Raw genomic sequence first — 13,373 nt, 5'->3', positions numbered from 1 at the left:
CACCTTGGGAAAGTCAGTTAATCTTTCTAAGCCTCAGTTTTCTCACTTGTAAAATGAGGGCAATAACATATGCTCTGTGTACGTCAGGGGGTTGTAGTGAGGACCAATGTCAGAATGCACATAAATGCCTTTTGTAATCTGTGAATACTTATTTATTTATTTATTTATTTATTAACTTTTCCTTTCTTTTTTTTTTCTGGTTTTCTTTATTTTTTTTAATTTAATTTTTTATTTTTTTAAAATTTACATCCAAATTAGTTAGCATTTAGTGCAACAATGATTTCAGGAGTATATTCCTTAGTGCCCCTTACCCATTTAGACCATCCCCCCTCCCACAATCCCTCCAGCAACCCTCAGTTTGTTCTCCATATTTATGAGTCTCTTCTGTTTTGTCCCCCTCCCTGTTTTTATATTTTTGTTTCCCTTCCCTTATGTTCATCTGTTTTGTCTCTTAAAGTCCTCATATGAGTGAAGTCCTATGATTTTTGTCTTTCTCTGACTGACTAAGCTCACTTAGCATAATACCCTCCAGTTCCATCCACATAGTTGCAAATGGCAAGATTTCATTCTTTTTGATTACCGAGTAATACTCCATTGTATATATATAACACATCTTCTTTATCCATTCATCCATCCATCGATGGACATTTGGGCTCTTTCCATACTTTGGCTATTGTTGATAGTGCTGCTATAAACATGGGGGTGCATGTGTCCCTTCAAAACAGCACACCTGTATCCCTTGGATAAATGCCTGGTAGTGCAATTGCTCGGTCGTAGGGTAGTTCTATTTTTAGTTTTTTGAGGAACCTCCCTACTGTTTTCCAGAGTGGCTGCACCAGCTTGCATACCCATGTGAATCATCATTTAAACATAAGATTCTCTTAATAATGCAACCACAACTGCAGTTATAATTTCTGGAACTGTGTCACACCTGTGGGTACTCAAAAGCCTCTTTCATATAAACCACTGGTAAATGAATCACCCACCCTGATCTCCCATTTGTGCAACTGATATTTTGGAACTCCACATGAATCTTTTCAATCATGCCAGGTCAATTTTCACTCTGTTGTTGTTAATCTAGGGTTCCAGCATTTTGAGATAATTCAGGATTTAGATTGTGCCAATCACTGTATTATTTGCCCTTATACTTTGTAACATCTACAGTGTCTCCTTGATTTTTTCCAAGTTGTTGATTAAAATGGTAACCAATGATAGCATGCTCCTCCCCAGAAGAGACCACTTTAAGGCTGGCCAAAAGCAAATAACACTACTAAAAGCAAACAAAGCAGCTCTCTGCTGCTGGTTGTTCAGCTAGTTGTGAGGCCAATTTTAGAAGTCCTGTCTCCCCTTCATGTCACTTTCTTCTACTGTCCAACCATAGCCTCCCTGTACATATGGTTCTTACTCTCAGGGGTGCCTGAGTGGTTCAGTCGGTTGAGTGTCCAACTTTGGCTCAAGTCACGGTCTCATGATTTATGAGTTCAGGTCCTGCATCAGGCTCACTGCTGTCAGTCTGTCAGCCTTTCAGCACAGAGTCAGCTTTGGATCCTCTGTCCCCCTCTCGCTATCCCTCCCCCATTTATGACCTCAAAAAGAGAGAGAGAGAGAGAATAACAGATGGTTCTCACTCTCAGCACTACTAAACCTATTCTTTTTCAACTTGAACCTCTTGATCCCCAAATCCAGAGGCCCATTCTCTGCCCACACCTCCTCAAGCTTTTTAAAAGCCTTTGATATCTTTTCTTCTTGAACATCTCTCTCCTCTTGCCTTCTCTATGGCTTCTCAGTGGCTGTCAGTTTCCCTTCCAAACTCCCAATGGCTCCCTCAAGCCTCCTTTTTAGCCTTATAGCCTACAGAGCAGGGTTTTTCACCTTGGCACGACTGACATTTTAAACTTGATAATTCTCCATTATGAGGGGCTGTCTTGTGCATCGCAGGTGTTTAGCAGCATCCTTAGCCTCTACACTAGATGCCACTAGCCCCTCCCCAACAACCAAAACTGTCTCCAGACATTGCCAAATGTTCCCTGGGGGGCAAAGTCATCTCTCCCATCCCTCTTGAGAGCCATCCCTATAGAGTAAGTCAATATCTACCTCAACCAGGCCTTCCCCTCCACCTGGGCTTGGGCTCAGTTTACATCTGCAGTGGAGCATGTTGTTAGAATTCTGTTTGCAACTTTTAGGCCAATCTGCCCATGACTCATAGTTCTGGAATCCCTGGTTCCCACTCCAAATGTAAACCCTTAAGTTCCCCTCCTCTCCTTTATTCCATCGCCATGCTGCCTTGTGATGTGTCTATTCAGACTAGCTTCCACGCTTTTCTTTCTTTGGAGTCTCTCCTCTGTTCCCTCCCCAGTCCTTGTTGTACAGTAAGGAAACTCTTCCACTCTCCCTTTCTGGACGTGGCCTACAAGTCTTATTATCCTGTCTCAGTCCCCATGAGTAGAGATGGTCAATGGTCATCCTGCCACATTCTTTGATGTGAATGAGCACTTTGCTCACTCTCCACTACCAATTCTAGATCATTACTTTTGAGTCTTTGATAAAAAATTTCTGTTCCTTTTACTCAGCTATAACAAAGGATGAGATCTTGCCGTTTGTGACAACATGGATGGACCTTGAAGGTATTATGCTAAGTGAAACAGATCAGACAGAGAAAGAGAAATACCAAATGACTTCACTTATATGTGTAATGTTAAAAACAAAACAAAGCAAACAAACAAAAAGCAGAAACAGACTCATAAATACAGAGAACAAACTGATGGTTGCTGGGGGTGGGGTGGGGAGGGAGGTTGGGCAAAATAGGTGAAGGAGAGTGGGAGGTACAGAGTTCCAGTCACAGAATGAATAGGTCACAAGAATAAAAGGCACAACCCAGGGAACATAGTTAATGGCACTGTCATAGCATTGTATAGTGACAGATGGTAGTGACACTCATGGTGAGCACAGCATAACCAACAGACTTATCCAAGCACTATGTTGTACACCTGGAACTAATATAACATCTTGTAGCAACTATACTTCAATTAAAATAAATAAATAAATAAATAAAAATAAAAGGGAAACAAATGTTTAAAAAATTCTATTTCTCTGAATCTTGTGCCATTTAGATTTTTTCTATAATTACAGGTTTTATTTGGCATTTTATTTCAATCAAATAGGATAGATTAGAAGAGTGTACTACCTGCAGGTAATAAGGGTATTTTTTTTTCTTAATTTTTTAAATGTTTATTATATATTTTTAAAAGAGAGGGAGAGACACAGAATGAGCAGAGGAAGGCAGAGAGAGAGGGAGACACAGAATCTGAAGCAGGCTTCAGGCTCTGAGCTGTCAGCACAGAACCTGATGTGGGGCTTCAACTCATGAACAATGAAATCATGACCTGAGCCATAGTCGGACACTTGACCGACTGAGCCACTCAGGTGCCCCAGGGTGAAGTGTTGTTTTGAGGAACTTGTATTTCAGACAGACAGACATGCACACACACACACACACACACACACACAGAAGTAGATACACATGTACTGGGTTGTGACGTACGTAAAAGGTATTTCTTTCTGTGGCCTATGATTAAAAAGTTTGCAAATCAGTGCCCTAGATATACCTTCCATACCTTCTGACCTTCCAGCTATAATTACATTTATTAAAATCTCTATTACTTTGCTTAAATCCTTCCCATTCTCAACACATTCTCAACAGACTGTGTAGCTTCTGAGTCCACATGGATGACCTGTTCAATGCCCTAACATGCTAGCTCCTTGACCTCAACCTTAGTGACTGTCCCACCTGTCTTATACTGAAGTTTATCAGGCACTGTAAAATTACATCCTAGAAACCATTATTCTCAAAGTCCTCTTTCCTAACCCTCCTATAGTTTTGGGGAGGCAAGGGCTTGGATTGATGTAAAGGTTTTATTTAGCCTGGGCTATGATTCAGGTTTGGTTGCATCAGTATTTGGCATTCTCATCTGGGCAGCCAGTTGTCTGTAGAGGGGAGACCTGCAGACAAAGCAGCTCCAGACCACCTCTCCTCCCAGTGTGGGCAGTGTGCATTGAGCTCACATTCTCTGGGAAGTCCTGGGTCATCCTGTGTCTGCTTGACACTCCTGCCAGCCTCTGGGCCCTTCCCCGCCCCAACTCATTGCAGATGTTGCTCCCGCCCACCTCAGGGCCTCCTGCCACCTGCCATGTCACCTGGCCAGGTCTTTCCAAACTACCATTCTTAGAAGTCAGAAGTTACTTCTTTCTCTTCACACATTGGTGACAGTTTTTAGGTTCTTGGATCTTCAGAAAATGCACAAGGAAGACTAGTTAGGGGTTACTATCCAGGGGGTCATTTTCACCGTCCTCCCAGGAGCATCTCAGCCTTTGCTTCTTGGGGTCCTCCTGGTCCAGGGTGAAGTCCCTGCCTCCCCAAAGAATCCTCTCTGGGGTTTGTGGAATAGCAGACTTTTTAGGGATGCCTTGGCCCCGATGTGAAGAGCCTGACGATAAGCCCAACATCTACCTCATAAGCTGTTTGTGTAGGTGAATAGAATTAATGCACAATTCAAAGCTGCTCAAAGCAAATACGTAGACTCAATCTGTGATCCCCAAATGACAAAAGCAATTCCTATTTCCATTTCCTTTTTTTTTTTTATTTATATATGAAATTTATTGTCAAATTGGTTTCCATTTCCTAAAGAACAAAACTGAGACTTCTCAGCAGGGGCTTCTCTCTGTGATTCACCAAACTATCTCTCTCAACCTTATCCCTTATGAGTATCACTTAGGACATTCTGTCCTCCATGCTGGCCCAGCACTCCTTCCTGAACACATGCTGGCCACCTCCCACCCCCAGGCCTTGCTCAAGCTGCTGCTTCAGCCTAGAGTTCCCCTCCACCCATTCCTTGGCCCTCAATGCTCACCTAAATACCAGCTTCTTTGTGGCATCTCCTCCTACCAGCTCAGCTGGGATTATTAGGTCTGTGTTCTACATCCTGATAGCACCTTGTTTTTATCTTCCCTTCTCAGTGCCCCTTGGATTCCACCTTGTGTTGTAATTTATTACTACTGGGCTGCCCTCTTTCCTAGACTATAAGCTCCTCTGGGAAGGTAGGTGGTTGTATCTTAGTCCCTCCTTGGGGCGGAGGCTATCATCAAATGGTGACTCAACACATTCTCCAAAATAAGAACAGAATGTTTCCAAATAACCTTGTCTTTCAAATCTATCATTAAACTAGACAGATGGGAATCTTGCCTTTTTAGCATTATTTTCTTGCCAGATTTAATTCAGTAGGTTCAGCCATCAGCAGAACCATGCAAATGAGCACCGAGGGGCTGCTGAGCAAGTGGGTGAAGCCAGGGCTGAAAATTGTGCCAAGGCTTTTGACTGTTATTAACCAGCTGGGCATGAGCTCTGTTTCCTGGGCCTCCTGATGCTCACTGGCATCAGGTGACTTGTCTTCAGGACATTAGAAGGTGTGGGAGATCTGGATGCAAATCATAGTTCAGTAAATCCTTCCATTGGGATTTAGCAATGGTATCTGGGAAGTCATGTGGAAATAGAGCTGAATGAAATGTGAATCTCCTTTTATAATTAGAAAGTATCATAGAAGAAAGTAATATGGATCAATCTTTTTTGTTGTTGTTGAGTAGGACTTATTACTGTAGTACCTATACAGGAGCATGTCTTTAGTGCTCTTTATTTCAGGGCAGGAAAAGGCTGCCCAGAGTGGATTATGAAGGAGCCAGGAAGTGTAGGGATTAAAACTCACAGTGTAGGAAATTCATCTGTTAAACTGCTGGGATCTTTAGTGTCTCCTTTTTTGCATTTATCCCACAATAATCTCCTTGACAGCTTGCTATATAGAAGTCTCTCTAGAGGCCTGAGATACATATAGTCTTGTCCTCACATGGTTTAAAACACAGTAGGATAGGGGCACCTGGGTGGCTCAGTTGGTTAAGTGTCTGACTTCAGCTCAGGTCATGATCTTGCGGTTCGTGGGTTTGAGCCCCATGCTGAGCTCTGTGCTGACAGCTTGGAGCCTGCAGCCTGCTTCCGATTCCATGTCTCTCTCTCTGTCCTCCCCCACTTGCTCTCTGTCTCTCTGTCTCTCTCTCTCTCAAGAATAAATAAACATTAGGAAAACATAGTAGGAAAAATGTGACACGTACATGCATAACTATCCTACAGAGTATCAAGTGACATGCTGGAGGAGTACAGATACGGCTTTGGAAGGGTTATTTTGGGCTTCCAGCCTCTCCTCCCACCCTCACCAGGTGAGACATTCCTCCTTAAATTAAACTGGGCTATGTACAGATTGGAAAGCTTCCCACAACTCACACACGGACCATGACATTATTGCCCAAACACCATCAATAGTCCAAAAATAACTAAGAATACGGTCTAAATTCACATCCCAGAGACTCTTCATTGGCACCTTTCATCAGTAACTCGTAACAAACTGTAGGTGGCAGGGAATTCTATCCTAAAGGATCATCATCCAAACTTAATAACAAAGTATACTTGGTGGGTTTCCTGAAGGCTGGCAGGAGCCCGTACCTGGGGAGAGACGTAATCTTCCCCCACTTCTCTATGCAGAAACGCCGAAGCCCATTGCTTCCTCGAAGGGCTGCGAAGCCTTCGTAGGGCACGCTTGACGTTCCCGTGACGAACTGAAGTAATCTCAGTCTCTGCTCATTATTGAAGCGCTCCACGGCGGCCCAGAACCAGCGGATCACAAGATGCCCGTCATGATAACCTGAATGGGGCAGAAGGAGGAAGGGAGGATGTGCAGAGAGGAGGAGGAAGGGAGAGAGGCGAAACACGCAGCAGGTGCAATGGGGACCGACTAGCTGCTGCTGGCCTGCCGATTTCTCTGACGGCCTTCACACAAGTCTAAGACCATCTGTGTAGCTAGGTCAAATTTTATAACAAAAGCAGATTTAGAAAGTAGCCATTTTATTAAAAGATTTTATGCTCTGAGGGGTGTCCTCAGAGATGTCTGCTTTCTATGTAAACAATTGGGACCACACTAGTCATCATCCTGCCTCATATAAATGAGACAAGGAGTGGCTAGAGATCCTTGGGACACTAAGAGACAAAACACTCTATGAACATAATATTTCACTTTTTTTCCTCTGTTCTGAGGTCTTAGCTCTTGGTAACTGTATACCGTGGGACAGTCTAGGACTTAAGAAGGACGGAAGGTAAACGACAAGCGTAGAGAACAGAAGATGCTGGAATCTCCAGTGGCCATTAGTGATTAGTACTCCTGGAACAGCTGCTCTCAGGCCATTTGGGCCCATGGAAGAGGTATTGAGCCGCTGTCACTGTACAGTTGGGAGAGCAAGCTTGGGTCACCTGATTCAGGTAAATGATTCACCACCCCTGCAAATGCAAGAGGCACTCCAAGATGGGAGAGATGTACGTCAGCCGGGGTAGAAAGAGGGAAGTGAGGTGTACGTGAGTGCAGGAAGGCTTTGTGGGAGTGGAGAACAGGAGAAACGGAGAACAAGAATGAGGAAGAAATATGCAGGGAATTGCAAGCTGACTAGTGCAGAGAGGGGTCTGAGGGAAACTGGCTGAGGGCCATAGAGGGCTGTAGCAGCCAAGTAGAGACACTGGGACTCGACTCCTTGGTTTTCCCCTGCCATGCCAAGAAGTGCCCAGCGGTCCCACACAGGCTTCTCATGGCTGAGTACACTGGGGAGATGAGGGAGGCTGAGATGGCGGGCCCAGCTTTCTGTCTATGGCTCAGACTGAGGTTTCTCTGTCATATTTTACACAAAGAAATGGTTTTGAGCCTTAAAAACAAAACACTTTCAAAAGTAATACGGAGTTTGTTTTGTGGATAAGGAAATGGCTTGGTGAAAATGTCTCAAGAAGACTAGTTTGGCAGCGTGAAGGCCAATAGTTAGGAGAAGTTTAGGGTTTGGAGAGACAACAGAACCAGGTTGTGGCGAACTGAGACGGAGGGGAAGAGGATTGCAGTTCCAGCTGGAGCGGAGACGCTTCCTTGCCAGCATGTAACCTAGCTCAGGAGCTGCTCTCTGGGTGGCCATCTCGGTCATGCATCTACATGCAGTTAGGCCAGAGATTACAGTAATGGGGATCACCTGAAGGAACATTCAGGATGGAAGTCACTGGAAGGCTTGTTAGGAGAACCTACTCTGCGTTGAAGGCCATATCGAAGTAAGGCCAAATTTTATTCACCCTTTAAGAAGTTCTGAAATATATATCATATATATAGCTATAACATGGCATATTATCTTATATTTATAACTATACATGGAATATAAATATAAAAGGAATATTATTCAACCACAAAAAGGAATGAAGCAGCGAAACACACCTTGAAGGAGAATGCCTAATGAAAGAAACCAGATCCTAAAGACCACATATTGTATGACTCTGTACGAAATATCCAGGATAGGACCTAAATCTACAGAGACAGAACGCAGAGTGACGGCTCTCAGATACGGGAAGCAACTGCCGAATGAGTCCGGGGTTTCCTTTCGGGGTGAGGGCAATGTTTTGGAACCAGCGAGAGGTGATGGTTGCACAACATTGTGAATGTACCAAATACCACCGCACTGTTCACTTTAAAATAGTTAATGTTACGATCTGTCAATTTCACTTCAATATAACATGTTTTAAAAAGTGGTGCCCTGTGTCTGTGCTGGGCCCTGCGTCTCACCTCCCCGGTACTCTGTGTTATTCCGCCAGTCATTCAGGTCGATTTCCGCCGTGCCCGCTATCACCAGCTCCAGCTCCCTGGCGTCGAACACAGAGACAAGCCTCGAGTCTACCACCTGAAATACAGACTAGGCTTCAGGTACAACCACACTGAAAGGTTTTGTTCACTTATTATTACTTCTGTGGGTTAAGCTGGGAAACTGATCATCATTTACAACTTTTATTTTGTTTAAAACAATTTTTTTACCATTTATTTATTTTTGAGAGAGACAGAGAGAGAGAGAGAGTGGGGGAGGGGCAGAGAGCGAGAGGGAGACACAGAATCTGAAGCAGGCTCCGGGCTCCCAGCTGTCCGCATAGAGCCTGATGTGGGGCTTAAACCCACACACAGAGATGACGTGAGCCAAAGTCGGTTGCTTAACCGACTGAGCCACCCAGGCTGCCCTACAACTTTTTTTAAAAATGTACTATCGTGTTTAAGTTCAAAATCGTGACTTACACATTTTGAAACACAACCCATTCACGAGCTGTGAACTCAAAAAAGGTCCCAGGGTTTTCACTCCCTCTGATACTCCCTCTCAGAATGATGTTATGGGCAAACCTGACTTGACTTTCTCTAGTCACATTTAAGTTCCAAGTATCCTTGCATTTTAAAGGCAAAAATCTAAACACTGTGAAGTGACTTGATGTTAGTATTATCACTTCACTTAAAAGGTATCCTCTCTTCCACATAAAACTATGACTTGTTTCCTAGGAATGGGCATTCTATCTTAAAACAACTGTATTTTCCTTCCTTTCTCCCCTCTCTTCCTTCCTCCCTCTAAAGAGGGAAGACCTCCTTTGTGAGGGCGCTAAGCTCTGACTTTATACCTTATTGCCAAATGTGTCAGATACAACTGAACACCTGAGGTCAGTCGGTACCTCCTCTAATCAAAGTAGAGATGGACAAGCCAGTGAGCCATTTTGTTGTCCATCATGGCAGGGAAAGAAAACTTTCCAAGACTCGAGCCTTGAGAAAACATTTACAGTGTCTTGTTTCTTAATTGCAAAAGTTTAAGGATGTCAATGTTTGGAGCATAGGAAGCTGGAAGCTGTCCCTGTCCTCTTGATTTACCACCTCAGTACGGATTACGTGGCACCGAGTGACACTACAACAAAAGAGAAATCTACCAAGAGCGGACAATGCCCTCGAATGCCTTTGCTTCATTTATTTTTATTTCACCGAATGAAAGGAAACACACACACACAGCTCTTGACAGGAGATAACAAAAGTTTTCCTATCTGGCACACTGGGGCCACAACAATATCTTTGTGAGAGCATTTTTCACCTACCGTAAGAGTTTGGTTTCCCAGAGAACTCTGACACCTTCTTCACCTACCCCAAGGGTGTCCTCTTTGCCCTCTGGTGACGGGAGCTGAGCCCTTTGCCCGCCTTGGTTCTTTTCTGTTTTCCCCACAAGCCACCCTCCTCACCTCATAGAAGCCCCGCACCAGGGCCTCGGTCTGCTGCACCACACCGCGCTCCACCCGCCACTTCACCATCCTCTCGATGTACTCCTTCTTGTTCTTCTCCGTCACCTGCGTGTTGGCTCCTCCAGATTTCAACTCCCTTTCCGTTACCTTGTGGGGAAACAGAGAGACTGTGATGCTTGTCAACTCAGTGGATCGTGCAGTGACTCACATCAATTCTAGGAGGATGAACTATTTACAAAAAGTCTTCAACGTGGCTTCCGCATTATTGCCTTCTTAGTTCTTGTTCATTTCCTGGAAGCTACTAAAAAAAGCTCTGCGTGTTCTAAGATGATACTGATGCACCTTACTGCAGTTTTTGTTTTATAAAGAGGAAACATGTTTCTTTAACTCAAGAGGCATAATGGAAATAAAAGAAAAGTGCTCCTGGTTGTCCCAGGGGAACAGATGGACCAGGGTGTCCTTATACCATAATCACACATTCAATTTCCCCAAATCCCAATTAGATCAAATTCTCAACAGCCACCAGCCTCCCCACCTGAAGCAGATCATTGGCAGAAAAATAGCAGATAATGAGAAGATGGTTTTTACATCCCAGTGTAATAGTGGCTGAAGAATGCCAGACTGAGAAAGGAAACAGAATGACAATGCCACTTAACGTGGTGACACTTGTTTGTTAGGACAAACGAGTCACTGAGAAAAGTTACTATCTGTGTTCTGTCTTTTGAAAGGCAAGAGGGTGGGTAACATATTAGACATTTTTTTTATCAGAAAGCTTTGGTGTTTGGAGGGGGTCATCTTAAATTCACTTAAGGGGCTCACTCATGTCTCAAAGCTATAAGACATGTAAGGCATACCTCTACTTAGTCATTGGCTTAATAAACATAGATATGTATATTTGCACTCATTGACACAGCTACCTGAACAAATAGTCCACAAAAGTCTGACAGTTATTTTTTTTCTCCAGCACTTAGGTGATTAGTGCTAATCACAAAATACTGGCCGATTATAACATCCTAGTTGCCACTAATTCTCCACATTCCTTGGAACCTCTGATTTTTAGCTGCCCAGTAAAAGACTTTATTTCCTAACCTCATTTGCAGCTGGGTGTGCCCTGTAACTAAATTCTGGCCAATACTCTGTAAGCGGGAATGTTGTATGGCACTTTCAGGAACCCCCTGAAAGGGAGGGGTTGTTGCTCCTTTGTCCTGATGCCTCAGGCAGGAACATGATGGTTCGGGAACTATTAGCATCTGGGCCATAAGCTCAGATGCCCTTGGTAGGTGTTGCAGCCTTGGGTTGCCTGCCTCTACACTTTTCTGTGAGGGAAGAATAAACTGTTAGTTTCAGCTGGGCCATGGCAGCTGACTCTAATCCTAACTAACACACCCAGGAAACGCCCATCATGTCTTTCACCTGCATCTATCTGTCTGCTCCGCAGTGTCTCATAACTTGCCAAAAGAAGGGCTATAACTCGGTTTCCTAAAACCCAAGTCATAGTTCTTAGTGACCTCATTTGAAGAGGAACGAGACACCCATTTACAGAGATGTGAGTTATTCTAGACCTATGGCACATCCTCTTTGGGAACATCTTAAACTTTTCTGAGTTGTTCCTATGCCACATACCCGTGAAGGATGGCTCTTTGTTTTTTAGATATTATTTTTTCCTTCTAATTTTATATATTCAGTTGTTTGTGGTTTACCTCATTTTTTTAAGTAGGTAATATGCATCCATGGAATAACATTCAAGTTGTATAAAAGGCCATAAATGAAAAGCAAGCTTCTTTCTCATTTCATCTCCCAGCCATACAATCTCCCCACCTGGAGAAAAATTGCCCTTCTCTTCCAGGAAGATTCTATGTATTTATCAGAGAATATGTATATATCATCTCTTTTTGCTCACAAACAGTAGCATATTATATACACTGTTCATCACCATACTTTTCACTTAAAAATGTAAGAATTGTTTTATACCAATTTAGAATTGACTTATTCTATTTTTGTTATAATACCCTATTTATTGTTTATGATTTACATGTAAGTTGATGGGCTGGGATGTCTTGCATTTTTTAACCACACATCCCACTAGCTCACTATTCTGTTGTGTGGATGTATCATAATTTATTTAACCAATGCTCCGTTGCTGGACATTTATATTGTTTCAGATCTTTTTCAAGTATCAACAATGCTGCAGTGAAGATCTTGATACATTACTCATTTGAATTAGGTGTGAATAAATATATTAGCAGGACACATTTCTAGACATGGGTGCTGAGTCAAGGGCAGGTGCATTTATTTTCTTATTTTTCTTAGTTTAATTATTTTAATTTTTATTTAAATTCCAGTTAGGGGCACCTGGGTGGCTCAGTCGGTTAAGCGTCTGATTTTGGCTCTGGTCATGATCTCATGGTTTGTGAGTTTGAGCCTGCATCGGGCTCTGAGCTGACAGCTGGGAGCCTGGAGCCTGCTTCGGATTCTGTGTCTCCTTCTCTCTCTGCCCCTCCCCAACTTGTGCTCTGTCTCTCTCTGTCTCTCAAAAAATAAATAAATGTAAAAAAAATTTTTTTTTAAATTCCAGTTGGTTAACATACAGTGTAATATTAGTTTCAAGTGTAGAATTCAGTGATTCACCACTTACATACAACACCTGGTGGGGGTGTGGGTAGGTCCATTTAGAATGAGGGTAGCTATCCCAAAGGTGCCCTTCATAGTGAACCAAACTTCTATCTACACTCCCATACAGCGTGCTTGTTCTCTACACCATCTCCAAAACAGAATACCGTTAAACTTTCTGACTCTCATAAGAGAAAATGGCATTTCACTATGCTTTAATTTACATTTTTACAACTTGTGAATGAGATCGAGTATTTCCTCATATTTCCGTTTCTGGGAACCATTTATTTTTTGCTAATTTTCTATTGTGTTGTTGGTCATTTCTTATTGATCTGTGGGATCTCTTCCAATGTTGAAAGAATAGGCTTTTCACTGGGTGTTGTATGGAAACCAATTTGACAATAAATTTCATATAAAAAAAAAAGAATAGGCTTTTGTCTGTGTAATACATTACAGCGTATTCGATATTATGCCATGTTTACTTTGCTTATGTTGTATCGTGGCCACATAGAATTAAAACAATAATTTTAGTTTGCTATGTCAATCTCTGCTTTTATGACTTTGAAAGTTGGGTCATATCTACAGGAGCATTCCTTACTGGAAGATTAAA

At 42.8% G+C, this 13,373-nt stretch overlaps 1 protein-coding gene across 7 annotated transcripts in view; it reads right to left on the bottom strand.

Annotated features, from left to right (window-relative positions):
• The window catches only part of HECW1 (HECT, C2 and WW domain containing E3 ubiquitin protein ligase 1), a 424,961-nt gene that overhangs the window by 6,436 nt on the left and 405,152 nt on the right, over positions 1-13,373 (bottom strand). For all 7 annotated transcript variants that reach the window (XM_040473037.1, XM_040473031.1, XM_040473035.1 and 4 more), the window contains 3 exons: positions 10,154-10,300; positions 8,682-8,796; positions 6,545-6,743 (listed from right to left, as the gene is read on the bottom strand). In XM_040473037.1, coding sequence (XP_040328971.1) covers positions 6,545-6,743; positions 8,682-8,796; positions 10,154-10,300 — 461 coding nt within the window. The remainder of the gene's footprint in view (positions 1-6,544; positions 6,744-8,681; positions 8,797-10,153; positions 10,301-13,373) is intronic.

Source organism: Herpailurus yagouaroundi, unplaced genomic scaffold, assembly GCF_014898765.1.
Source record: "Herpailurus yagouaroundi ecotype Mexico unplaced genomic scaffold, PumYag 100, whole genome shotgun sequence".
Classification (NCBI taxonomy): Eukaryota; Metazoa; Chordata; class Mammalia; order Carnivora; family Felidae; genus Herpailurus; species Herpailurus yagouaroundi.
Note: the sequence above shows the minus strand (reverse complement) of the source record. Positions and strands in the feature narration are given on the sequence as shown.